The sequence below is a fragment of the Nicotiana tabacum genome, chromosome 7 (assembly GCF_000715075.1).
Source record: "Nicotiana tabacum cultivar K326 chromosome 7, ASM71507v2, whole genome shotgun sequence".
Lineage (NCBI taxonomy): Eukaryota > Viridiplantae > Streptophyta > Magnoliopsida > Solanales > Solanaceae > Nicotiana > Nicotiana tabacum.
This window is the reverse complement of record NC_134086.1, coordinates 89,086,221-89,113,345: the sequence shown is the minus strand read 5'-3', so window position 1 is coordinate 89,113,345 and position 27,125 is coordinate 89,086,221. Positions and strand designations below refer to the sequence as shown.

The following is a 27,125-nucleotide window of genomic DNA, read 5'->3' as shown; positions in this document are numbered from 1 at the left end:
ATATTGTTCAATCAAATTTTAGTTGTTCTTGGTTGTTCAATTTGTGTTCATGTGATTTGTTGTTGAAATGTTGTTAAAATCATGTTCATGTGATATTGTTGTTATGATGTTCATCCGTGTTCATATTGTTGTTTGAACATTGTTAGAAATTGATCATATTGTCTATATTTTGGTTAAGTTTGATTAATTGATGTGTTATAGCTGATGGGTAGTTTGGTAAATTTGTAATACGTTCAGGGGTAGTTTGGTAATTTCAGTAAGGTCGGAAGGGGTAGTTTAGGAATTGTACATTTTGTAATTGTTTATTTGAAGCATGGGGGACAAAATGAAATGGGGGGTTGTGATATGATTATTTAATATAAAGGGGGGACAAGATTTAATTTAAAGGGGAATCTTGCATTATTTTAAATGAAGCATGGGGGACAAAATATAATGGGGTGGTGTGATATATTTATTTAATGTAATGGGGATGAGTGGGAAGATAATGGGTTTGGTAGAGAAAGGGATTGATTTTAATTGATTAAAGGGTGGGGATTATATATATAGAGGTCTGAAAAATCAGATAGAGAGGAGAGAAAAAAAAGAGAGATTAGAGAAAAAAAGGAGCTGAACATTTATTCCGAAAAAAAAAACATTGAAACTCTGAAGAAAAGAAAAACATACAAAGAAAAATAAAAATAAAAAAAGTTGAAAATTAGAAGAGAAAGTAGTACACAACTGATAAATATTCTGGTATACAGGTGTAGAAATTAAGGGTTGAAGATTCACTAGCCTTTCAAAAATCTGAAAATTTCCCTTGGTTTCTGTCCGTTATTTTCGGCATTCCTGGATTTTATTTTGAATTTTTCAAAGTTGTCACTGGGATTTTCGTTGACTGGTTATTCCTGGTTATTGTTGTTGTTGCTGTGTTACGTATTACGTTGCTAACTTTCTTCTTCTTATATTGACAATATCAGGTACACAACTGTAATTTTGGCATTTTGTAAGCTGAAATGAAGAATGGAGTGTTAAATTTTTAATTTAGTTTAATTTAATTTTTTGTATTGTATTTAGGTTATTCATGTATTATTATTCTGTAAATCACTGTCATTTGGCATAACTAGGCATATTATAGCGACATATTAAATAATGCCTTAACCAGATTATTAGGAAATATATTTAAGCTTGATTATTAATTAAAACTGTTTAATAACAAAAAATAGAAGAAATAACGTAAAAATGGCGTTATTGAATCAGTTTGGCAAAAATTAACTAAGTTCCTTATTCATTAGGTTTTTCGTCAACGATAAGTTAATCAGAATCATGTAGTCAATTTCATTTATAACATGAATTAGTTTGCGAACAAGTATTAGGACATGATGTGAATTAAAACAAAGTTAGAAATATGGTTTAGTAATCAAGTTTTTATTTTACTTTCTTTCAATTTTCAGTATTTGTAAATAATTAGTTTCAATAAGCTTAAGTCTTACTAACAATTTAAATTTTAATTCAACTATGGGATAATTAGTTTTTATTTTATTTTTTTTATTTTATTTTTCGATAATTCCATGTTGTATTTATGATTATAATTTTTATTACTTTCTGTTAATATTTGTTTTTCTCTTCTATTTAATATGTTATTTTCAAGAATGTAGATATTGATTTTATATTTATAGACAAACTTAGTAATAATAAAAAGGTAGTCATTAAAGGATATTCTTAAAATAAGGAAGGATTTCGCTAAAAATAAATAGATGTAAATAATACAAATTTACAGGATTCTCCAATCTCATTTATTTATTTAATTATTTTAAAAAAAATTACTTAGAATTTGGGATGGATTGTTTAGTGAATTTCACTTCCTTCCTCAAAGATAATGACGCGCTAGACTCCTTAGGCGCGATTTAATTAATTTTACCTTCTTAAACTCGGATGCGCATTTCATGCGACCCAAATCTAAATCCTAAAACATTGAATAAAATATGTTCCGGATTGCGGGTGCATTTCATGTGACGTAATCCAAAGACATGTTTTAAACGATGTTCACAATTTTTTATTTTTTTTAAAAATAATAATTATAATAATAAAGCGGTAAAAGATAAAATTTGCACATGGTTCATAATTGTATTAAAAATCAGATAAATAAGCCGAATATAACAGTTGAGCGACCGTGCTAGAACCACGGAATTCGGGAATACCTAACACCTTCTCCCGGGTTAACAGAATTCCTTATCCGGATTTCTGGTACGCAGATTGTAATATGGAGTCATTCTTTTCCTCGATCCGGGATTAAAATTGGTGACTTAGGACACCCTAAATCTCCCAAGTGGCGACTCTGAAATAAATAAATAAATCCCGTTTTGATTGTCCTTTAATTGGAAAAACTCCCTACGCCCTTCGCGGGGTTGGAAAAAGGAGGTGTGACACCCGCCTACTTCCCTCGACTCATCGCTAAACTTGCACTCCAGGTACTCTGTCTTAGACCTGCTCAATTTGAAACCCTTAAACTCGAGAGTCTGTCTCCAAACCTCCAATATCTCGTTAACACCGACCCTCGTCTCGTTAATTAGAACTATGTCATCAGCAAATAACATACACCATGGCACCTCCCATTGAATATGGTGTGTCAAAGCATTCATCACCAAGGCAAATAAGAACGGGCTAAACGCAGAGCCTTGGTGTAATCCCATAACAACCGGAAAATGCTCTGAGTCGTCTCCCACAATCCTAATCTTAGTCTTAGCTCCATCATATATGTCCTTGATCGCTCTTATGTAGGCTACCGACACGCCTTTCGCCTCAAGACATCTCTAGAGTACCTCCTTAGGAACCTTATCATATGCTTTCTCCAAGTCAATAAACACCATGTGCAGATCCTTCTTCTTATTCATGTACTGTTCCACCAACCTCCTATAAGGTGGATAGCTTCCGTAGTGGAGCGGCCCGACATGAACCCAAACTGATTGTTAGATACAGACGTCGTCTTCCTCACCATCACCTCCACCACCTTCTCCCAGACTTTCATGGTATGGCTAAGTAACTTGATACCTTTATAATTATTATAACACTGGATATCACATTTGTTCTTGTATAACGGTACCACTATACTCGACCTCCATTCCTCCGGCATCCTTTTCGTCCTAAAAATTACATTGAACAACCCAGTCAGCCACTCCAATCCTGCTCTACCCACACACTTCCAATACTCAACCGGAATTTCATATAGCTCGGTCGCTCTACCCCTACTCATATTATGCAAAGCCCTCACGACCTCCTCCACCTTAATGCGCCTGCAATACCTAAAATCTCGAAGACTCTCCAAATGCCCCAAGTCCCCTAGCGCTATATCCCGGGCCCCCTCCTCATTTAGAAGACCATAAAAGTACATTTGTCATCTCTACTTAATCTGGGACTCTCCCATCAATACTCTACCATCATTGTCTTTGATGCACCTTACTTGGTCCAGATCTCGGGCCTTCCTCTCCCTTGCTTTAGCCAGCCAAAACAACTTCCTGTCCCTGCCTTCCTCGTATAGACGGCTAAACGTTGCATTCTTAGCCTCCGTGACCGCCAGTTTTGCCTCCTTCCTAGCCACTTTGTACCTCTCTCTATTCTCTCTCCTCTCCTCATCGCTTGTGCTCTCTGCCAACTTCGCGTACGCTACCTTCTTCGCCTCCACTTTACCTTGGACTATGTCATTCCACCACCAGTCGCCTTGGTGCCTGCCAGAAAAATCCTTCGATATACCTAGCACCTCTCTCGCCGCCTCCTTCACATAGTTCGCCGTCGTTGACCACATAGTGCTCGTGTCTCCACTACTCCTCCAAACTCCCATAGCGGATAACCTCCCCTCCAACTCCTGGGCTTTATCCTTGGTTAAAGCTCCCCATCTAATCCTCGGTCGGCCACGAGCATACCTCTTCTTCCTCTTCATCATAATGCCGATGTCCATCACTAAGAGCCTATGCTAAGTCGCAAGGGTCTCTCCCGGGATAACCTTGCAATCCTTGCACTACCCTCTATTACACCTTTTGAGGAGAAGGTAATCGATCTGAGTCTTCACCGCCAAACTTTGGAAAGTAACACACACACACACACACACACATATATATATATAAAATAAATTTTAAATAGCTACTTCTATAGTCGATTGGTTCGGTTTGATTTTTTTTTTGATTATTTTCTTATTAAAACCAAAATCAAACCAAATTTGATTGGTTTTTAAATTTCAAAATCAAAACTAAACCAAACCAAAAGAGTATCATTTTTTTTGATCGGTTTGGTTCGATTTTTCGAATTTTTATAAATACCCCTACTTTCTATATTTACAGTAAGGTCTACATACACACTACCCTCCCCAAACTCCACATGTGAGATTATACTGGATTTATTGTTGTTCTTGTAGTAGGTTATGCTGGTCAGCTACTGATGCAGGGCTTTATCTGCTGGATATTATTATACCTTCCATCTTTCTCGTATTTCCTATATTTCTTATATTGCTATTATTTTATGTTATTTTGTGCTATGTTATATTATTTTATGTTATTTTATTATGAGTCTATTGATAGTACTAATATATCGTCTCTTGTTGCTTTTTTGAGCCGAGGGTCTCCTGGAAACAACCTCTCTGCCCCTCGGGGTAGGGGTAAGGTCTGCGTACATATTACACTCCCCAGACCCCACTTGTGGGACTGGGTCGTTGTTGTTGTTGTTGTTGTTGTTGTTGTTGTTGTTGTTGTTGTTGTTGTTGTTGTTGTTGTTATTGTTGTAGTAGGTTATGCCTCGCCAAAAACTATTTACTCGCACCTCGTGTTTGTAAACAATGGCGAAGCCTTGAATTTCCTTAAAGGTATTCAAACTTGAAAGAAGTGAAAAATTTCTCCAACAAAGAGTGTTCAATATATGTTGCATACCTCTAAAACCTAATATTTTACCTATATATGTAATGTAATTTTTCGACGAAGGGTGGTCAGTTGACCGCCCCTTAACACACCCTGTTTGTAAACTAAAGTGAAAATATATTACTTAATCATAAATTTAATGAAAAAAACACACTTGACAATCATGATACAATTTCATAAATTCTAGCATAAATTGTAGTTTAATCCTTTCTCTTTTTCCTTTCTCAGTAATATTAAATAAGTTGATATGATACAATTATCTAGAGATTAATGAGGTGAACCTTTTGACATTTCTTAATTCACAATAGCGTTACATTTTTAGTACTTGCAGGAATTTTGTTGTCCCCAGATATTTAATTACAAACTTCTATTAGTACTTGACTTATTGAAATCAACCGTAAGCAAATATCCAGTTTCTTTGCTTTTAATATTCCATGTCCCAATGAAATATAATACAAAGATTACTGATGATTTCTTAAAATAGAAGGAAAAGATGAAGTGTGCACTCGATGATTATTCTATTCAAATACTCTAGTTGAATCTCATGTATTATTGTTGGGATCTCTGCAAAAAGAAGAAAAAAAGAACTGTCTTCTCCTACCTAACATTTTTAAAACATATATATCGTCATGGAATTATCAGTTGAATTGCAACCAAAAATTCACAATATGGCACGTCATGCACTGTTCAATAATTCCAATATAACGTCACTCTTTCCTTTTTTAAACCTAAACCGCCATAAAAATTTAGGCAATGAGCGTAGCAAAAAGTTCGTAATTATCAAATCCAATACTGCTTGATGCTGTCATGCCGTGGCATCTAGCAGAGATGGATGTAGCCTTTTTAGTTATTAGTTCATCTGATATCAATATATATATATATATTGTTGGGAATAAACCCCTTACCAAAATAATATTCACGGTAATAAAGCGGAATAATAATGTAGCACCGAGATACGGTAATTAACAAGAATAAAAGAGTAACAATGACACCAAAATTTTTACGTGGAAAACCCTTCTGAATAAGGGAAAAAACCACGACCCCGAGAGGAGCAACTGATATCACTATAGTAAGGAATTTTACACTTTGTAGGTCGGAGGTAAATACTCCAAAGACCACTACAACACTCAAAAGAAATAACCCTCTTTTGATATTCTCACCTCACTACAATATCGCTCACTCTCTATTTTTTTCACAGACTATTTTCTTATACCTTGTCTGTGAAACCTCACTCTTTCTTTCTCTCTTTGTTGGTGTGAAGAAATGAGAGTTGAAGCTCTCCTTTTATAGCCAAAGCTTCACCCTCTAAAGCCTATAATATTTGACAATTTACACACACTTTTCACAATTCAACAAAGTTGGCTACCAAACCAAACTAATTCAACAAGGTTGGCTACCAACCAAACCAAGTCAACAAGGTTGGCTACCAAACCAAAGAAAACTCTTATTAGGCACATGCCTAATACTTCTTCAATGAGATGGACATCATCAATCTCCCCCTCCAGTCTCATTCATCTAGAGGAGGTAGCACTGTCTTCTAGTTTGAGTGCATGCCGACAAGTTCTTTGCATAGCTCGAACTTGTTCCTTGGTACCACCTTGGTCAGCATATCTGCGGGATTCTCACTTGTAGAAATCTTCAAGACTTTTAGAGATTCATCATCTACCATTTCTCGAATCCAATGATATCTCACATCAATGTGTTTGGTCCTTGCATGGTACATAGAGTTCTTGCTAAGGTCTATTTCACTTTGACTGTCACAATAGACGACATACTCCTTCTGATGCAATCCAAGCTCTTGAAGGAATTGCTTGAGCCATATCATCTCCTTGCCAGTTTCTGTAGCGGCAATGTACTCTGCTTCAGTTGTTGAAAGTGCAACGCACTTCTGCAACTTAGACTGCCATGATATAGCTCCCCCTGAAAATGTAAATAAATATCCAGTAGTAGATTTTCTGTTGTCAATGTCACCTGCCATATCAGCATCTGTATAGCCCTTCAAGATTGGATCAGATCCTCCAAAGCACAAACAATCTCCCGTGGTACCTCTCAGGTACCTGAGTATCCACTTGACTGCTTCCCAATGTTCCTTTCCAGGATTTTCAAGAAACCTGCTGACAACACCAACTGCGTGAGCAATATCAGGTCTAGTACATACCATTGCATACATCAAGCTTCCGACTGCTGAAGAATAAGGAACTTTAGCCATGTTCCCTTTCTCCTCCACTGTTGTAGGACACATCTTCTTACTCAACTTTAGATGACCAGCAAGAGGTGTGCTGACTGGCTTAGCATTCTTCATGTTGAAGCGTTCTAGTACACGTTCAATGTACTTCTCCTGAGATAGCCACAACTTTCTACTTGTTCTCTCTCGAACTATCTTCATCCCTAGAATTTGTTGTGCTGGGCCCAAGTCCTTCATATCAAATGACTTGGACAGATCTCCTTTCAACTTTGCTATCAACCCCTTGTCTTTTCCTACAATTAACATGTCATCCACATACAACAACAATATAATAAAGTTATTCTCAGAAAATCATTTGAAGTATACACATGGATCAGAATAGGTCTTTAGGTATGTTTGACTTTTCATGAATGAATCAAACTTCATGTACCACTGCCTTGGTGCATGCTTCAATCCATAAAGACTCTTATTCAATTTGCACACCATGTGTTTCTTTCCAGCTACTTCAAATCCTTCTGGTTGCTCCATATAAATCTCCTCTTCCAAATCTCCATGAAGAAATGCAGTTTTCACATCCAACTGCTCCACTTCAAGATCTAGGCTAGCTGCTAAGCTCAAAATTGTTCGAATAGAAGTCATTTTAACAACGGGGGAGAAAATTTCGTCAAAATCAATACCTTTCTTCTGTTCGAAGCCTTTAACCACCAATCGAGCTTTGTATCTGACCAGCTTGCCATCTCCATCTTTCTTGAGTTTAAAGACCCCTTTGCATTTGAGTGGTCTTTTACCCTTTGGAAGTTCAACCAGCTTGTATGTGCCATTTTTCTGTAGAGATTCCATCTCTTCTTGCATAGCTTTCATCCACTGGTTCTTTTCTGGATGGGACAACACCTCCTTAAGACTTTCTGGCTCCCCCTCATCACTGATGAGGACATACTCTGTGGAAGGGTACCTGCGTGACTCTACCCTTGGCCTCTCTGATCTCCTCAGAGGTTGAGGTTGTTCTTCTCCCTGAGTGGGGTGCTCCACTTCCTCGACACCTTCATCAAGTTGCTCCCCCTGCTCAATAACCTCACCAGGTTGCTCCCCCTGCTCGGCAACCTCGTCGGTCGTACTTTCTGCACTTGTGGGATTGTTAGAAGTAGAAGGAATAGTAACAAAGTTAGGAATTATACCATTCTTCACCTTTTCTGACATATCAGCAGCAGTTCCAACTTCACTTTCTCGGAAGACTACATCTCTGCTTCTGATGACCTTCTTCTTTACAGGATCCCACAGTCTGTACCCGAACTCTTCATCTCCATATCCGATAAATATGCAGGGAACAGATTTATCATCCAGCTTTGTTCTCTGCTCTTTTGGTACATGTGCAAAAGCTCTGCAACCGAACACCTTCAGATGCGAGTAGGACACCTCCTTGTTGGTCCAGACTCTCTCTGGGATTTCAAACGCCAACGGAACTGATGGACTCCTATTGATCAGGTAACAGGCTGTCTGAACTGCTTCACCCCAGAATGACTTAGGCAGTTTAGCCATTCTGAGCATGCTTCTCACCTTCTCCACAATGGTGCGGTTCATCCTCTCGGCTACGCCATTGTGCTGTGGGGTTCCAGGAACTGTCTTTTCATGTCTGATCCCATGACTTGAACAATACTCTTCAAATTCCCTTGAAGTGTACTCACCTCCATTGTCACTTCGGAGACGCTTTAGCTTTCGACCCGTCTCCCTTTCTACTAGAGCATGAAACTTCTGGAAAACTTGAAACACCTGATCTTTGGTTTTCAAAATATAAACCCATAATTTTCGTGAAGCATCATCAATAAAAGTAACAAAATATTTGTTACCGCCCATTGATTCAATTTCCATTGGGCCGCAAACATCAGAATATACTAAATCAAGTATATTCAATTTTCTTTCAGACGATGTCTGAAATGAGACTCTATGCTGCTTACCAAATAAACAGTAGTCACAAGGTTTTACCGTTGTACCTTTGGCATAAGAAATGAGTGATTTCTTGGCAAGAATCTGCAATCCCTTCTCGCTCATATGACCCATTCTTTTGTGCCACAAATCTACAGAAATCTCATCTTGTGCCGCGTTCAATTCACCTTGGCATATTTCTGCATTTGTCCTGTACAACGTGCCACGAGCAACTCCCTTTGCAATCACCAATGATCCCTTAGTGAGTCTCCACTTTTGATTTGCAAAATAGCTCTCGTATCCATCTCGGTCTAAAGCAATTCCCGAGATCAAGTTCATCCGTAAATCAGGTACATGCCGCACATCCATTAGAACCAATGTGCATCCGACATTTGTCTTGATACAAATGTCACCAATCCCCGCAATCTTTGAGTAACTTGTGTTACCCATTTTCACTGTGCCGAAATCACCTGCTACATATCTGCAAAAAAGATCTCTTACCGGTGTGGCATGGTGAGATGCCGCTGTGTCAACCACCCATTCCGACTCTGAACCTGACAGGTGCATGCATTCCTCTTCCTCATTTATAAAGAGGACAACATTATCATTATTTTGCACCATGGCGGCTGTGTTGTCGTCATTCTTCTGGCCACTGGTTTCACCTTTGCCCTTCCTTGGATTTGGGCAATCTCTTTTGAAGTGACCTGGTTGATTACAGTTGTAGAAATTTCTGACTCTTGATTTGGATCGGTTCTTTGACTTCCCACGAGCTCCGGATCTACCATAGTTGTTCGAACTCCTTTGATAACTCCTGCCTCTACCTTCTGTGATGAGAGCCTGTCCTTGATTTTCAGGCTTCTTTCTCATCTTCTCATTGAGTAGAAGAGCCGATGTGACATCTTTCAACTCAATAGTAGTCTTACCATGCAGGATGGTTGTTGCCAAATTATCGTACGAAGATGGCAACGAGTTCAATAGCAAGATGGCTTTATCTTCTTCCTCGATTTTCACTCCGAGGTTGGCAAGCTGTGTGATTAGTCCGTTAAACACATTTAAATGTGACAAAAAATTCATACCTTCACTCATGTGTATGGCGTATAACTGCTTCTTCAGGTACAATTTATTTGTCAGCGTTTTGGACATGTATAGGCTTTCCAACCTTGTCCAAATTCCTCGTGCAGTGTTTTCATCAATGATGTTATTTACCATATCATCTGATAAGTGCAACCTAATTGCACTAGCAGCTCTTTCATCCAAGTCAGCTCAATCCTCAGCTTTCATGGTATCAGGCTTTTTGGAATCAACATCTAGAACCTTGTGTAATCCTTGTTGGATGAGCAGATCTCTCATCCTTCTTTGCCATGTTGAGAAACCGTTATCTCCGTTGAATTTTGCTACCTCGTACTTTACTCCGGACATTTTTATTTTTCACCAAGTATAGTACTACCGACAGTGAATAGTATTTCAGTGAACGAGCAGAACCTGTGCTCTGATACCAGTTGTTGGGAATAAACCCCTTACCAAAATAATATTCACGGTAATAAAGCGGAATAATAATGTAGCACCGAGATACAGTAATTAACAAGAATAAAAGAGTAACAATGACACCAAAATTTTTACGTGAAAAACCCTTCTGAATAAGGGAAAAAACCACGACCCCGAGAGGAGCAACTGATATCACTATAGTAAGGAATTTTACACTTTGTAGGTCGGAGGTAAATACTCCAAAGACCACTACAACACTCAAAAGAAATAACCCTCTTTTGATATTCCCACCTCACTACAATATCACTCACTCTCTATTTTCTTCACAGACTATTTTCTTATACCTTGTCTGTGAAACCTCACTCTTTCTTTCTCTCTTTGTTGGTGTGAAGAAATGAGAGTTGAAGCTCTCCTTTTATAGCCAAAGCTTCACCCTCTAAAGCCTACAATATTTGATAATTACACACACTTTTCACAATTCAACAAAGTTGGCTACCAAACCAAACTAATTCAACAAGGTTGGCTACCAACCAAACCAAGTCAACAAGGTTGGCTACCAAACCAAAGAAAACTCTTATTAGGCACATGCCTAATACTTCTTCAATGAGATGGACATCATCATGTATATATATATATATATAACAAATATTACTATATTTTATCTTATTTAATATTGAGAATCTTAAAAATTGAAGTAATCGCAATTAGATTTTGGATCGCCGGCATCTAGTGTCACTTGCAAGCAAATCAACAGCGCAGGTTCTGTGGTGTGGTCACAATTCCCCTAGTTGTGTCAACTTTCTTGTCCACCTTTCTATCATAGAAACAATTGGTGTCCACAAGTTCCTTAAAATCCTCTAAGCATGACAGGAAACACAAACCCCCAACTAACCTTTTATCAAAAAAAAAAAATTGTGTTCGATCTATGAAAAAGAATGACAAGAGGCCACAAAATATACAAAAGCACATTATAGTAGCAGAGTAAGCTTTTGAACGAGGTAGTTACATTGAACGACTATTGGCGGCCCCTAAATGCTATATGGAGCCTGGGCTTTGAGACCTTGACTCACGGGGAGAAATTTAAAAATAGCCAGATTTACAAGTGGTCATTCAAAAATAATCACAGTTTCAAAAGTAATCGAAACTTAGCCATTTTTCATGTAAAGATAAATCTGAACGAAAACGTAATTCAAAATCTGAAAAATAATCCAGCATAATATACTGGAGTTCCAGCATAAGTATATAGGAACTCTAGTATATTATAATGGAGTTCCAACATAAGTATACCGGAACTCCAGCATAATATACTGGAGTTCCAGTATAATATACCGGTCCAGTATAATATGCTGGAAGTTCATACACATGTGCTCCAATTTTCAATATATTATGCTGGAACTTTCTGCGTGTTAGAGTTCTAGCATAATATGCTAGAAGTTCATACACATGTGCACGGATCTCCAGTATATTATACTGGATCGGTCCCTGTTGCAGCAAAAATAGTGGCTATTTTTAATGACTTTGTAATCGCTGGCTATTTTTGAATGACCAATTCGAAAACTGGCTAGCCCCTGCTATTTTTACTGACTCATTTATACTCTTGGATGTCCCATCTTGTTGGAGCGAAGTTCCGACATAGCATTGCCAGTCTCCGTACATAAAATGATAAGCATAATCTCAAAGGTGTTAACCTCTTTTTATATTTGGATTTAACATATATATATATATATATATATATATATATATATATATATATATATATATATAATTATTGGTAAAACAAAATCTATTTTAATTTATTGTAATAGGGTTTACTTACCTCATTTTTAGATATATTTATCTTTTAAGTGACCTTCTCGTATAGTATAAAAATTTCATACACGGTTAATGTATGGAAGTTGAAATATTTATATATATCCCAACAACAACCTCTCTCCCTTTCTATTGATGCCATCCTTGTTGTATTTAACTTCTCATTAGGAATACATAGGCTCACTTGTTGACACTTTAGGGGTCGTTTGGTACATGAGATAATAATAATAATTCCGAGATAAAATTTTGTTTGGTTTGGGGTATTAGCTAATTCCATAATAACTTACTCTAAAATGGTGGAATTAGCTAGAAGGTGGGATAACTAATCTCATAGAATATCCCACCATTTTACCAAACGACCCCTTATATCGTTAGTTCCTTTCCATTGTTTCCTTGTGCGACTCCCATCTATAGTCAAATCGGAACTAGTCAAAAGATTGTGCAACTACTTTGCCTACTGCCTGGCTACATAATCTCTTAGTTTTGCACCTACTTTATACTTTCATTAACAAATTCTGGCAGCATCATATGACGATTAAAACATGATCAATATGTTTTCATGCTTCATACTGGTAAATCTCAATCCTTAAGTCAAATTCTAATTATGCATACCAATAAACCACATAGACTGACCAAATAAGGAATCTGAGATAGAACAAGAAGGTATACTATACCAAATTTATCATTGATATTCTGTAATCACTAAAAGGGAGAGTACCGTATCGGTTGAACTTGAAGTTTCAAGAGAAACTAAGAAAAGTTGGGGGAGGAGAGAGGGGATGAGACTAAATAGGAAATAAGAGAGAACTACCTATGAAACAAGAAGAGCAATTTTTTGTTTGTTCAATTTTTGTAAATATCAAGACAAGTTAAAATATCTGTTTGTGCTATTTCTACTTACATTCACCATTATCACGCATCTTCACCATCCTTAACAGCTCCTGAATGATGACATGATCCTTGAATTATAAATTATCTCAGCAAATCCAAATCTCTCGGTCCTGTGATAGCTCATGCATAATGCAGCCATTTATCAATCCACCTCACCAGATCATTTCTTGATAAAGTATTCATTTCATGAAGAAGCAACTGATAAGGCTAAAGGCATCTCAATTTCCTTTGCAGAGTTGATGGATGATGCATCTCCTCCATCTTGTTGGATATGGCCACTTTCTTGTTTGCCATTGTTAATGCTATTGTTATTAGAGGCCGCAGCATTTGCCTTGGAATCAGTCCTGGCCATCCCAGGGTTTGCCATTGTGGCAGCCCTTGAGGTGCGCCTTGAAATCTGGCGGTTGTCCATGCTGCTGTCGCCAAAACAGCACCATTTCATGCTGGTGTAAAAGTAAGTCAGGAGCCAAAATATGTACGGAGAACCAATCAAGATCAATCCTGCAGCTGGAAACCATGGCTGGGAGTGATCTGGCACGAAAAGGTAGAGAACAAGGAGGACACCACCCGTTAGTACACAAAGACAGAACAAGGAAGAGATCAGAGGAACCCTCAAATCCCCCTCCCTCTCCTCCATTGTCCCTCTTCAAATATTTTCCTTTTTATATCCCTACAGAGGATCTGTTTCTTTTCTTTCCGTTGATTTCTTTTCTTCTATTCTTTGTTTTCCTCTTCCCTTCTCCCTCCCTTACTCTAGTATGTTTGTTTTTCTTTCATTGTCGTCATTTTTCTCTCTTCCAGATTCTTCCTCCTCCTCCCCTCTAATGGAGATCATGCAATCAAGATCTCTCTTTTTCCTATTTTCTTTTTTCGGGTACCTGCTTTTCCTGAGATGCAAAAAAGAAACAACAGGAAGGACAATTTCAGACAGGAAAGAAGAAAAGCGTTTAAAGCGGAAGGTTGTTTATAAAATATGAAATGGTAATGTCGTTAATTTTAACCTTATTAATACAAAAGACAGAGAAAAAATTGTCATGAAGTTGGACAAAACTTAGGTTTTTCGGTTCTTTAAAGCAATTTTATGAGTGAAAATCATTTTGTCCCTCCTATTGTCTTCAAAATCAAATTCTCTCTCCGATTTTACACTATAGACATTTTCTCCCCCTATCCCAAGCAGTATATTTTACCCGTACATTCTCAATCCCCACTATACGGTTTTTAAATTATAATACTTTAATTCTTTATTTCAAGTTAAGTGCTCTATCTATAATTTAGATTGTAACCTATCTTATTTTAGATTATGATTTTATAGGACAGAGTTGACTGGTGATTTTATAAATCCATGTCTATTTTTTATTCGCTATGTGCATATTCTTAATGTTGTATTTATTTATACTTAATTTACTAAGTTCATAAGTCAAAAGATATATAAGTATCCTACCCTACATCTCCTACCTTGTATGCGAAAACTTACTAGTATTCAGTTTAAAAGTTCCTCTAAAGCATTGCATAAACGTTTCTGTTTTCTCATTGATGAATATATAGAGGCTATGCAAGGCATTTGAAAATTTTATCCTAATAGTCTGCAGGAGCTTAATTCGATTTTCACTTTTGTCAAGCACAACTATATTCAAGATTTTCATCTAGCTCTCATAAATAAAATGTAAAACTGCTTAATTTTGAACTTACCTTCCAAAACTCACAGCTTTCACCAGTAATTGCACCCAACTCTGACTAACATCGAGAGTACTTTCGTCAAGCATAAGGTTTCAGGTCTTCATACAATCACATACTGGACTAGCATCTGTAACAGATATCAAGCAACATCTGCGAAGAAAGAGAAGCTTTAAGTTGATGCATGTGCACAAGATTCACATGCGTAGCTCTTCAATTTAGAGATGTTTGAAGAACCAACCTCTTAATGAGATTTGAAGGCTATTGGGTAATGTTCCAATACTAGATGAATTCATCAAGAAGGAACCAGAAATTCTACTCAGGAACTTTTATAGATAGGAATACAGGGAAAAAACATGTTAAGAAACATTAATTTCTTCAGAAGAACTGAATTTTGAATAGCATCCCTGATACATTACTGTGCCACTATCCTCAATCAGTGCAGAAAGACTTTTTAGTTCTTTGTATATGTCCTTTGCTCTGGGATTACACCTTTCATTTGAAACAAACTGAGATATACAACCATTTATCTCAATCCAACTACATGCCAATTCTTTCTTCAAATCATACTTTTTAAGTAGTGCTCTCACACGAGCTGCATCTTTCCACATTCCTCTTGCAGAATACATATTTGATAAAAGGACACACATTCCAATATTAGAAGGCTGAAGGCTTAGAAGTTTCTTCGCTACAAGATCACCTAAATCAAAATTTTCGTGGACTCTACAACAACTAAATAATGTCTCCCAAGCACGTGCAGGGAGATCTACAGGAATTTGTTTGACAAGGTCGAAGGCTTCAGCTAGCATACCTGATCTCCCAAGGAGATCAACCATGCAATTATAGTGCTCAGCCTTTGGAATTATACTCCACCTTTTCTCCATTGATATAAAGTAGCTCCAACCCATGTCCACTAATCCAGAATGAGCACATGCAGTTAGGACACCAAGAAAAGTTACATGGTCTGGTTCATATCCAGCTTGAATCATACAAAGAAAAAGATCAAGGGCCTCTTTAGCCGAACCATGACATGCTTGTGATACAATCATGGCATTCCATGCTATTGTGTCGGGTCTTTTCATATTTCTGAAAAGCGAGGAAGCATCATTTATAAATCCACACCTAGAATACATGGATATGAACGCACTCGTTATCATTGTGTCATTTTGAAAGCCACTCTTGGTTACACAGGCATGCAAAGCTCTTCCCCAAGCATGCAAAGCAAGAACACCACACAATGAGACCACATTGGAAAATGTGCTCTGATCCGGCTTGTAATTATTTCGCAACATCTGGACATATAAAAGCAAAGCTTCCTCATTTTGATATCCCGAAACCATAGTGTTCCACGAGGTTTCATCTTTTCTAGGCATCTGCTCAAACAACTCTCGAGCATTAGTTATATCATCTTGCTGAACATAACCCCATAACATCAAATTCCATGATACTGTATTCCGCCAAGGCATCTTATGAAACAGGTGAAGAGCATCTTGCAGTCTTCCGTTCTGCAGATAACCACTTAGCATTGAATTCCAAGCAATAATATCCCTGTGAGGCATTGCAGCAAAAAGTTTTTCTGCCTCCTCTATGTTATTATTTTCACAGTACCCTTGAATCATGGCAGTCCAAGCGACTACATCCTTCTCAGGCATATCATCAAATAAACTTCTAGCTTTCTCCACCTCCCTCGCTCTTGATAAGCACGTGATCATACTAGTCCAAGAAGCCACATCATGTGTATCCATTCTCATAAATAACTTATCTGCATCCTCAGTCCTCCGCATTTCAGCATAACCTGCTAACATAGCATTACAAAGTGGCACACTTTTCACTGGTGCTTCACTAAACAACCTCTCAGCTTCACTCACATCCCCATATCTGAAATAGCCTTCAATTATAATCGCCCATGACACATCATTCTTAATCTGCATCAGATCAAACAATTCTCTACCTTCCTCTACTCTCCCATTGCTCACATACCCCGAGATCATCGAATTCCAGCAAACCACATTCTTATCATCCATTCCATCAAACATACGCCGTGCCACCTCTAAATTCCCATTTTTGGCATACCCGCTTAACATGGCTGTCCAAGAAACAACATTTCTGCTAGGCATTGCATCAAACACTTTTTGAGCAGGATTAATCATCCCATTTCTGATATACCCAGATATCATACAGTTCCAAGTTACTACATTCTTTTGGGGCATTTCATCAAACAGCTTGCATGCCGCCTCAACATCACCTTTCTTAAAATAGCAAGTAATTCTTGAGTTCCAATTGTACAACGAGTTTGCATTGGAACTCACATAACGAATCCAAGAATAAGACTTTACGCTCCTAAAGCAAATGTGCGAAGCCCATTTGAGCCGTCTATGCATAATAATAAAATTTTCTTCTTTTTTTGATATTTTTGGTTTTAATATTCAATTATCATCCATGATGAATATTCTAATCAAATTATGGTACTAGCAATGAGATCAGTAATTTCGTTCCAAGTGTAGAAATCAAATTTGCTACTAGTAGATTTTGAAATTTGTGATGAATTTCTTTCCCTGAAAATTTGTGAGATCACTTGAATAAGACTACGAGCACAAGGAAGTGTTCCCGCGGAAATTATTCGCACAGGGTGACCACTTTTGAGGCCTTGTATTTGGAAAGTTGATCGCTTTTTAAAAATTAGATCCATGGTCTGAAGAGTTAGTTTTAGATTTTAAATTTCAGATCAGGTGACTTCAGGGTAGTGGCTATTTGTATAAAAAGGCCAATTATAGCATTGGGCTAGTAGAAGGCTTCTGTTAGGTAGATGGGCTATATAAGCCCAAAAATAAGTGAGAAATTCAAAAATAGTCAGATTTACAGGTGGTCATTCAAAAATAGCCATAGTTTCAAAAGTAATCGAAATTTAGTCACTTTTCATGTAAAGATAAATTTGAACGAAAACACTATTCAAAATCTGGAAAAATAATCCAGTATAATATACTAAAATTCCAGCATAAGTAGACTGGAACTCCAGTATATTATACTGGAACTCCAATATAATATACTGGAGTTCCAGTATTATATACCGGTCTAGCATAATATACTGAAACTTTCCGCGTGTTGGAGTTCCAGCATAATATGTTAGAAGTTCATACACAAATGCATCGATCTCCAATATATTATGCTGGAACTTTCCGTATTGCAGCAAAATAGTGGCTATTTTTTAATGACTTTGCAAACGTGGCTATTTTTGAATAACCAGTCCGAAAACTGGCTAGCCCGTGCTATTTTTACCAAAAATAAACATTTCACATTTTTAACAGAAAAAATAAAAAATAGCCAGATATACAACTAGTAATTGAAAAATAGTCACAGTTTCAAAAGTAATCGAAATTTAGCCACTTTTTCATGTAAAGATAAAATCTGAACAAAAACACCCTTAAAAATCAGGAAATATTCCAGCATAATATATTGGAGTTCGAATGAGTTTCCAGCATAATATGTCGGAATTTCATAATGCGCTGGAGTTCAAACATAATATGCTGGAAGTTTATGCACAAGAGCTCCATAATCCTGCATATTATGCTGGAACTTTCCATGTTTCATCAAAACAATGACTATTTTCCAATGACTTTGCAAACGCTGGCTATTTTTTAATTACTAGTCCGAAAACTGGCTAGCCCGTGCTATTTTCATATTTTTAACCATTGATAATTCCATCTATTTCAGTTCGTAACGCTTTTGATAACGGAAAGAAATAAGAAAATATGAATCAAATGATGTTACCTTCCGCTCTTTGGGTACTAGAAAAATTCTGAGAACACTAGTAGAAAATATAATTAGGGGTGCTAAAGTGTTGAAACTAATGAAAATGTGGAATCGACTTGAATACTTATTAAAATTCTTGAGATTTTTGAGGTACAAAGCTTCTATCACCATGTACTACCAGACGAACGCGAATGTCCCTCTCAGGACAAGACAAAGAACAAGTCAACACAAAAGACCAAGTGAAACAAATCATTGGAGTTGTCATCTCTGGTAACAAAGTTGTGATAAGGCAAGTCCAAATCATTCTTTAGCTTAATGTAAGAAATTCGTGATCCTTTCCAAAGATTCCAAACAAAGAAGATTAGTCCATATTTGACTAGTAGCAATTGAGAAAATTCCACGCTTTGCAACGCAATGGCTGAGATCAAAGTTTGGTTCAGAATTATGCTAAGGAAGAAAATTCCAAGCACATGAATATCTAGACATATACTCCATTATACATCATTTTTGTCAAATAAAAGAACAACCTGAGTGTATAAATAGACTTAACTTTCAGATATCACTTGCAAAGCAACATGGCAGAAGAACTCAAGCTTCACAGAACATGGTCGAGCCCATTTGGTTTGAGGGCTGTTTGGGCACTACACATCAAAGGGATCCAATATGACACTATTTATGAAGATTTAAGTCAGAAGAGCCCTGAACTCCTGCAGCATAATCCCGTTCACAAAAAAATTCCTGTGCTTGTACACAAAGGCAAACCAATCTGTGAATCACTGGTAATTCTCGAGTATATTGACGAGACTTGGAAGGAAGCTCCTTTGTTACCTCAGGACCCTTACGAGAAAGCCACAGTGCGTTTTTGGGCAAAATTTGGGGAGGAGAAGGTAAGAAACCATTGATCTGTTAATTTCAGCACAAAATAAATAAGAATTTCTGCCACTGCATCATCTACGGATGCACCAGTCCGTCAGTATGAAACTATGGTGAGTGAAGGTGTTAAAAGAAGACATGGTAAACCTAAAATGAGTTGTTTTGAAAGACCTACAAATCATTAAAATCAATATAGACTTAGCTAAAGATAGGGCTCAATGAACGAAAAAGATTCATATAGGTGATATACATACATACATACAGATATATATATATATACACATATATAAAAACTTATTTTATGCTTTCACTTTTATTTTATTTTTGTATGATGATGATATGAGTTGAGCTTAAAAGAAGTGAAGATTTCATATAACCGACCACAACTTGTTTGAGACTGATGTGCAGTTGTTATTGTTGTCTTATTGTGTCTATATTAATATGTGAAGAGAGTGACAAGATAATAGTGAGTATTACTCAGACAGTAGACATTTTCCAGTTATAACAAGAAGCTTACTTTTCAAGAATGAATTGAATTTTTGTTGATATGTTTCTTTTGTCTGCAGCTTCTGCCATCAATATGGAGTGTATTCACAGGACAAGGAAACGAGAAAAACGAAGCTCTTGGTCCAGCAGTACAAAATCTAGAACTCTTTGAAGAGCAACTGAAAGAGAAGAAATTTTTTGGTGGAGAGGAAATAGGATACCTGGACCTTTCACTTGGTTGGTTGGCATATCTTCTTGATGTATTTGAAGAGGTAATCGACCTGAAGTTGTTCGATGCAGCCAAATTACCTCTCTTGTCAGCATGGATGAATAACTTTTATGATGCTCCAGTAATCAAAGAACACTGGCCACCTCGAGACAAATTAGTGACCAAATTCCAGCTGCTTCATGAAAATTACCAGAAAGCATTTGCTGCTAAATGAACTAGTTTGTGAAAGTTGCTGCTGTATTATAGTTCATGGAAATAACAACAAACTCCATCAGCTGATGGCTGAACTGCTTGTATCAAGTTTTGGATGTTTTCTGAACTATCAGGAATAAAAGTTATGAAATTCTTACTTGGCTATCTTTACTTGCTACCTGAAGTAACACTGCAGATGAAATTTTCAAGTGTCCATTAAGTAATAAATTGTACAGTAATTTTATTTCAAAAGATCAAATTGTTACTGTTAGAGTACTGAAAAATTATTCATTTTAAAGTGAAGATATCCTAGATATTCTTTTCTAATACCCACAGAAATAGCTATGTGCTCAGCTTGCAGCAGTAGAATATCTTAGCAAAAACAGTGAGGAAGTAGCTAGCACAAAGTTTTTTTCTTTTGGGGGTGAATAAAAAATTTTAATTACCAAGTAAACAATTATGTACAGTACAAAAAAGAGCTGAAAGTGGAATTTCATCCCAATTTCAGCCAGCTCCAGTTCAACCTACTACACAGTCTAGTCAAAAGAAAATTATCTAATACATGCTATGGATAGTAATTGAGTTGCTCCAGTCTTCTTGTCAAACTGCATTTCATAGTTCCTCTGCAGAATGTCTTTTGTACAAGCAGCTTTGTAACCACTTCAGCATTTCTTTGTTTACCCTGAAAAACTCTCATATTTCTTTCTCGCCATATAAAGTAAATTGCACCTGCAAGCACAATTCCAAAACTGCAGCACCAGCAGTTTTCCCCTGCATAAGACTTGCTGTCAAGGCCATTTCATCCTCCCAGCCTAGGGGTGGCAAAATGGTTCAAAGAAAACAGTTAACCACCCATATTATCCATTAAAAAATGGGTTGGATAATGAACTATTTAAAAACGGGTCAAATATGGATAAGAACCATATTATCCATTTAGAAAATGGATAACCAATGGGTAACCAATGGATAACCAATGGGTCTAACTTTTACACTTGTAAAGCCTCAAATTGGGGGTTCCTCAAATTTGGGAGACTAAGAATTCTCCCAAAAGTGATCATATGCAAGAAGTCATGAATAATATGGTTACCCATATTATCCGCCAATTAACCCGTTTTTTATCCGTATTAAATATGGGCCGGGTCGGATAATTTACCCCGCTCTTCATTATCCGTTTTCGACCCGAACCATATCTGACCCGACCCGCCCATTTGCCACTCCTATCCCAGCCCATGACTGGCTCTACATATACCTTGCCACTGTAACAACTTCAACCACTTTCTGGCAGACCATTCAGTCACACCTGAAGAACAAATGCTCTACACTTTCATTCTCTACAGAACAAAGAGGGCATACTTGATCAGCAGTTACACCCCATCTAGCCAGCCTATCTCTGGTAGTCAATCTGCCATGACCAGCTAAAGTAAGCATAAAAATCCACCTAGGACACCCTTGATTGTTACATACAAGTTTCCTCCATGCACCTAGCACAAAGTTGAACTCAAAGTAGCTCACGTTCTGTGTTCATTCCCTTTAGGAGTATTTTGCTGGTTCCTGCTATTCCACATTCTTCATACGGGCAAGAAAGATATTCAATGAATGAATTAGTAACACGAGTTCCCATGAAATATCTAGCTTATAATTATAGACAACTTTCATTTTTCTTCTGCCACTTATATCTCGAACCCCGGTGGGCTATGATCAAGCTTTTGATTGCTCGGATAATAGTCCCAGAACCTAGTGAGGTCATTAACAATAATGGTGTTTAATTTGTCATGTAAACTTTATTTTCTGGAATTATGATCCGACTGATAGAAGCAACAAAAAGATATTATGGACGAATGAAAAGATCAATCGAAAAGAAGCTCACGGATCTACCAGGTATATTCTTTTTCTTGATGTATGTATAAACCCATTCATGATAAAGAGGACAAAACTACTGACTTATGAGATTTAAATGGTTGGACTATTGAATTAAACGTCCAATACCAGGTGTATAACAGCAAGAAATTTAATGTACTTTTAACCTACCAGAAAAGAAATATAGTAGTATACCTTTGTATGTATCTCTATCTTTTGACCTCCGAATGAGAAAGTAGGCACGCTATTCCACTAGAAAGAAGCAGGCCCTTCAATGACAATGGCCAAAATTAAAACAAAATAAGGAATGAAGATAAAAGTACAACCATTTTATCTGAAATTTTGTCACAGCATAAAGGAGTTTCTAATGAAATACCCTCATAATGAGTTAACAGGAATACACAGAAGTAAAAAAGCACGCTGGAGATGGCTCACAAACTCTATAACAGCAATTTTATATTTAAAAAGTGAAGACTTTACCAGATACGAAGATCCTTAATACTTTTGCATCTCTTTTTGAAGTCAAATAGTGCACCAGTCCTGCAACTTAAGGTAGAAACGTAATAGTACAGGAGATATAGCTTGAAACCTCACAAATCTAACAATCAGAGATATTTCACCACCAGATTGTTTCCAAATGATAAATCATTAATTTCTTCAATTGTAGTAATCTTTTTATCTGCTAAGTATGAGGAAGTACGACAGACTTTAATCACCAGTAGTCTCTGCAGCTACATGTCCCATCCTTAAACAAGTGAAAGCGATTTGCATCTCTAACTAGTATTTCCCTCTGCACAATTTTTGACACATACTTGGTCCAAGTGTGGCAATCCCCACAAACCCGGAGATTCTTCATTACTTGCAAAGGTGAACCTTCTTTTGTGTTCAACAATCCAAATGCTATAGCAAGTCTTTCACTATGCCCACAAAGAAAATTTATCTTCTCATCTTCACCAACATCATGCAAAACAAATTTTAAGTCAGCAACATAACCTTCCATATCCATTGCATTGTTGAGGTCCCGTATGAGCTCATTGACTTGTTTGTATTGTTGAAAGGACCTATCCCCAGTGCCAAAAATAAAAACTCTGTTGCGAATTTCAATCCAACTACATCCTGGGCCTTTTTTGAGTCCTCTAGCTTTCAAGGATTTTCGTATTGTTCTCACTTGGTCCCACTTCCCCAAATTGGCATATACGTTGGAAGCTAAAACATTATACCCCGGATCGTCAGAGTTTAATTTAACAAGACGTTCTACAACACGTTCAGCAGTCTTGGTATCTCCACTAGCTCGACAAGCACTAAGTAGAGCTCCCCACATACTTGCATCAGGCTGCAGCGGCATAGAAAGGATAAAGTCCTCTGCTTCAGCTAGTAGCCCAGAACGTGATAAAAGATCAACCATGCAAGCATAATGTTCAATCCTAGGCTCAATGTTGTATTCTTTTCTCATTTGGTTAAAGAAAGAACGACCTTCTTGCACTAAACAAGAATGGCTACATGCATATATAACGGCAACAAAAACAATATGATCTGGAATAGTACCCTTCTCCTTCATCTCTTGAAAAGATCTGAGAGCTTTCATTCCTTCGCCATACATTCCATATGCAGATATCATTGTTGTCCACGTCACCACGTCTTTGATCCTCATGTGCTCAAAGACCGATATTGCATTCTTTAAACTCCCAGTTTTGGAGTACATTTCGATCAGTGCATTTCCAACAGGGACATGTGACTCAAAACTAAGCCTGATAATGGAGCCATGCAGCTCTTTCCCCTGTCTTTTGGCAGCAAGCAAGGAACACAAAGGCAGCGAACCTAAAATGGTAGCAACATCAGGCATGATACCTTCCATTCTCATCCTACTGAGCATCTTTAAACCTACGTAACTTTCCTCATTATGACCACATGCAGCAATAATAGTATTCCACGTTACAATATCTCTAGTATTCATGATTTCAAATTGCCACAAAGAATGCTCCATTTTACCACATTTGGCATACACATCTAGAAGAGCATTGCCCACAATAAGAGTGGAATCATATCCTCTCTTAATTATATCAGAGTGGAGCTCTCTTGCGAAATTCATGTCCATCAACTTTGTACAGGTTGACAGAAGTGTCACAAAGGTGACAGAATCCGGTTGCAAGTCTATCCTCATTATCTTAAACAGATCTACTGCTTCCTTATTAAACCCATTTTCAACATAACCACTAATCATTGAGTTCCATGAGACCAAATCCCAATTTTTCATGTTGTCAAATACTTGCCTTGCAGCTGCTAAATCACCACATTTTGCATACATGTTAATAATGATATTGCTAGCAGTAGTATCACATTCATATCTGTGTTTAAAAATAAAGTCATGAACATATCTTCCAAATCTCAAATCCCCCAAATGTCCACAAGCTTGTAAAACAGAAGTAATTGTAAGCAGATCCGGCTGATACTCGCAAACCATTTCTCGAAACAAGTTGATGGACTCCTGATGCAACCCGGAGCGAGAAAACCCATAAATAATGATATTCCAAGTGACAGTATCTCTAACTATCATCTCATCAAAGATTCTCTGACAGTCCAACAACCTCTCAAACTTAAAGTACATCGAAAGAAGTCCATTACTCACAGTCATATCTCCCTTAATTCCATTCTTCTCCACCAACCCATGAACTATCTGACCCTGTTCAACCTCCATCAACCCCCCACATGCAGGTAAAACACTAGACACAGTAAAAGTATCAGCAACAACACCCAATAACCTTCCCTCCCGAAAAGCTTCCACCGCCTCTTCCCAATACCCATTCGCACTATACCCCGAAATCAAACTATTCCAAGAAACCACATCTCTATGAGGCATTTTATCAAACACCTCACGCGCACTCCCTAATTTCTTCATCCGCGCGTACATATTAATCAAAGCATTACATATATACAAATCTGATCCAAAACCCATTCCCAAAACATCATCATGAACAATTTCAGCCATTTTAAGATCCAATAAATTGCCACACGAACTAATAATCGAAGGAAAAGTATAATTATCCGGCTTAACATTTAATTTTCTCATTTGGGTATAAAAGTCTAATGCTTTAGAGAATAACCCATTATGGGTCATGGCTCTAATGATAGTATTCCATAAGTAAACATTATAGGTAGGTGAATTTATGCGGAAAATGGATAGTGAAGAAACAGGGTCTTTGAACTCGGAGTACTCTGAAATGAGTTTTCCACAGAAGAATGTTGATTGGTGCTGACCCGATATTACTATGAGAGAATGAACTTTGTGGAGAATAGTTCGGTTTTTAACAGAAGATAATGCTCTTGAGAGCAAAAAATGAAAGCAATCGTCGGTTTTTTGGCCTGCACTGCCAAGCTTTATGAGCTTCATGGATGAAAAAATAACATCTTTGGAATATTTGACACTAACAGCTTTTATAGTATTCCAAGTGAGTTCCCAACGTATCTCCAGGCACGTAAATTTTACTAAAATTAAATTCATTAAATAATTTGGACTATATTTTAAATTCAAAATATATTAGTTCAATAAATGTATTGACTAATATAATTGAATTAATTATATAAGTTCAATATATATGGATTAAATAAATAAGTCTTAATCCATTGGGCTAGCCCATTTAATTGAGCTAAAGTGATGAGCCCACTTAATTAAGCTCAAGATGTTATCTTCCTAGATGCCCAGTTTGGTGCCACATGTCAAATGACGTGGCGCGCCAAGTCAAACGAAAGAGCCAATAGGATCGTGCCATGTGTCAAAATGACAAGGCATGCCCAGACACACTAAAAGGCCAATGAAATTGCGCCACGTGTACAAGTGACATGTTCTCGCCAATCAAATGTGGTCATGTCACACTTCAATTTGATTGGTCGGAAAAAGTTTGTTCTTATCACAACTCTTCCTTTCCACAACTATAAATAGGGGTCTTCATAACTCAGAAAAGGGACCAGAAGTTATAACAAGAAGCAAGAGAGAACTCGCGGATCAAACACCGCAAATTTCTCTACAAATTTCAAGCTTCAAGCAATCAAGTTTAAAAAATCAAGTTCAAGCTCAAGAACGAAGAACAAATCAAGTTCAAGTTCAAGAACGGCGAACAAATCAAGGTCAAGTTCAAGCGATCAAACTAAAGCTCAAGAACAAGATCATCGTTCATGGCAACAAATACATATTCAAGATCAAGCTCAAAGGCCCTTGAATTTATTTACTATTGAAAAGAAGAATCAGAGGATTCATAGAGATTGTACACTCAAATATTCGAAATCAAATACTACGATTGTTGCGATATTTTTCGCTCTTGATTTTATTTTCTCGAACCAAATTTATTGTCTACAAATTCTGGCACGCCCGGTGGGACAATCTCTACCTCTCATCTCAACTTTTCAATCACCAAAGTTCAAGAACATTGAAATGGCTTCGAAGAAAATCAACTCTAGATCAACATCCACCAAGGCTGTTAACTCCAGGTTCTATGCTGATGTGGAAAGCATCCTCGATGTCACCTTTGGAAGCTTCGGACCAGTTACGAGGAGCAAAGCAAGCTCTTTAGGACAACAAGCACCCCAAGTGTCGTCCGCATCAATCCCTGTTTTCGAATCTTCATCCTCAAAAGGAGCAAGATCTTCCACAAACGTATCTGAAGGAGGAAGCGATGTTGCTGAAAAGATCAAGAAAACTCTTGCTCTGCTTGACCTCTCCGGCTCCAAGCACTCTGCTGTGAAGGAAGATGATGATGCTTCAAGAGATGGATCCTCCCCACTTACACCACATAGCGTGAGCCAGTCAAAGATCAATCTGTGTGAAAATTCATGCTACTCTCCGTCATCCACGACACTCATGCAAGCCATGGTGACAAACACTTTATCTATGGAGGAGCAG

The 27,125-nt window shown here is 37.3% G+C and overlaps 4 protein-coding genes across 8 annotated transcripts; 1 reads left to right on the top strand and 3 right to left on the bottom strand.

Moving 5' to 3' along the window:
• Positions 1-3,376: 3,376 nt before the first annotated feature.
• On the bottom strand, positions 3,377-3,931 carry LOC142162163 (uncharacterized). Its single transcript, XM_075218487.1, has one exon. It carries the CDS (start codon positions 3,929-3,931, stop codon positions 3,377-3,379), a length of 555 nt encoding a protein of 184 aa, XP_075074588.1.
• Positions 3,932-13,921: 9,990 nt separating this feature from the next.
• On the bottom strand, positions 13,922-17,376 carry LOC107777619 (uncharacterized). The gene is made up of 3 exons (XM_016597672.2): positions 15,086-17,376; positions 14,860-14,997; positions 13,922-14,057 (listed from the first exon to the last, which is right to left on the bottom strand). The coding sequence occupies exon 1, from the start codon at positions 17,223-17,225 to the stop codon at positions 15,204-15,206; it is 2,022 nt and encodes a 673-aa protein (XP_016453158.2). The 5' UTR covers positions 17,226-17,376; the 3' UTR covers positions 13,922-14,057; positions 14,860-14,997; positions 15,086-15,203.
• A 1,559-nt stretch (positions 17,377-18,935) lies between these two features.
• On the top strand, positions 18,936-20,539 carry LOC107777621 (glutathione transferase GST 23-like). Its single transcript, XM_016597679.2, has 2 exons — positions 18,936-19,481; positions 20,034-20,539. The coding sequence occupies exons 1-2, from the start codon at positions 19,170-19,172 to the stop codon at positions 20,394-20,396; spliced, it is 675 nt and encodes a 224-aa protein (XP_016453165.1). The 5' UTR covers positions 18,936-19,169; the 3' UTR covers positions 20,397-20,539.
• Positions 20,460-25,646, bottom strand: LOC107777620 (pentatricopeptide repeat-containing protein At3g03580-like). Of its 5 annotated transcripts, none has more exons than XM_016597678.2 (3): positions 22,712-25,646; positions 22,427-22,500; positions 20,460-20,564 (listed from the first exon to the last, which is right to left on the bottom strand). In XM_016597678.2, exon 1 carries the CDS (start codon positions 25,617-25,619, stop codon positions 22,944-22,946), a length of 2,676 nt encoding a protein of 891 aa, XP_016453164.1. In that variant the 5' UTR covers positions 25,620-25,646; the 3' UTR covers positions 20,460-20,564; positions 22,427-22,500; positions 22,712-22,943. The 5 variants fall into 5 exon arrangements, with proteins under 5 accessions (XP_016453164.1, XP_016453163.1, XP_016453161.1 ...); XM_016597677.2 differs by lacking the exon at positions 20,460-20,564 and adding an exon at positions 20,783-21,940; XM_016597675.2 differs by lacking the exon at positions 20,460-20,564 and adding an exon at positions 20,783-21,186.
• Positions 25,647-27,125: the final 1,479 nt, after the last annotated feature.

Bases quoted from the DNA above. Each gene is read 5' to 3' on its own strand.
- LOC142162163 (XM_075218487.1), bottom strand. From the start codon at position 3,931: ATGGACATCGGCATTATGATGAAGAGGAAGAAGAGGTATGCTCGTGGC.
- LOC107777619 (XM_016597672.2), bottom strand. From the start codon at position 17,225: ATGCATAGACGGCTCAAATGGGCTTCGCACATTTGCTTTAGGAGCGTA.
- LOC107777621 (XM_016597679.2), top strand. From the start codon at position 19,170: ATGGCAGAAGAACTCAAGCTTCACAGAACATGGTCGAGCCCATTTGGT. The intron at 19,482-20,033 runs GTAAGAAACCAT...TTTTGTCTGCAG, and splicing joins CAAAATTTGGGGAGGAGAAG to CTTCTGCCATCAATATGGAG.
- LOC107777620 (XM_016597678.2), bottom strand. From the start codon at position 25,619: ATGAAGCTCATAAAGCTTGGCAGTGCAGGCCAAAAAACCGACGATTGC.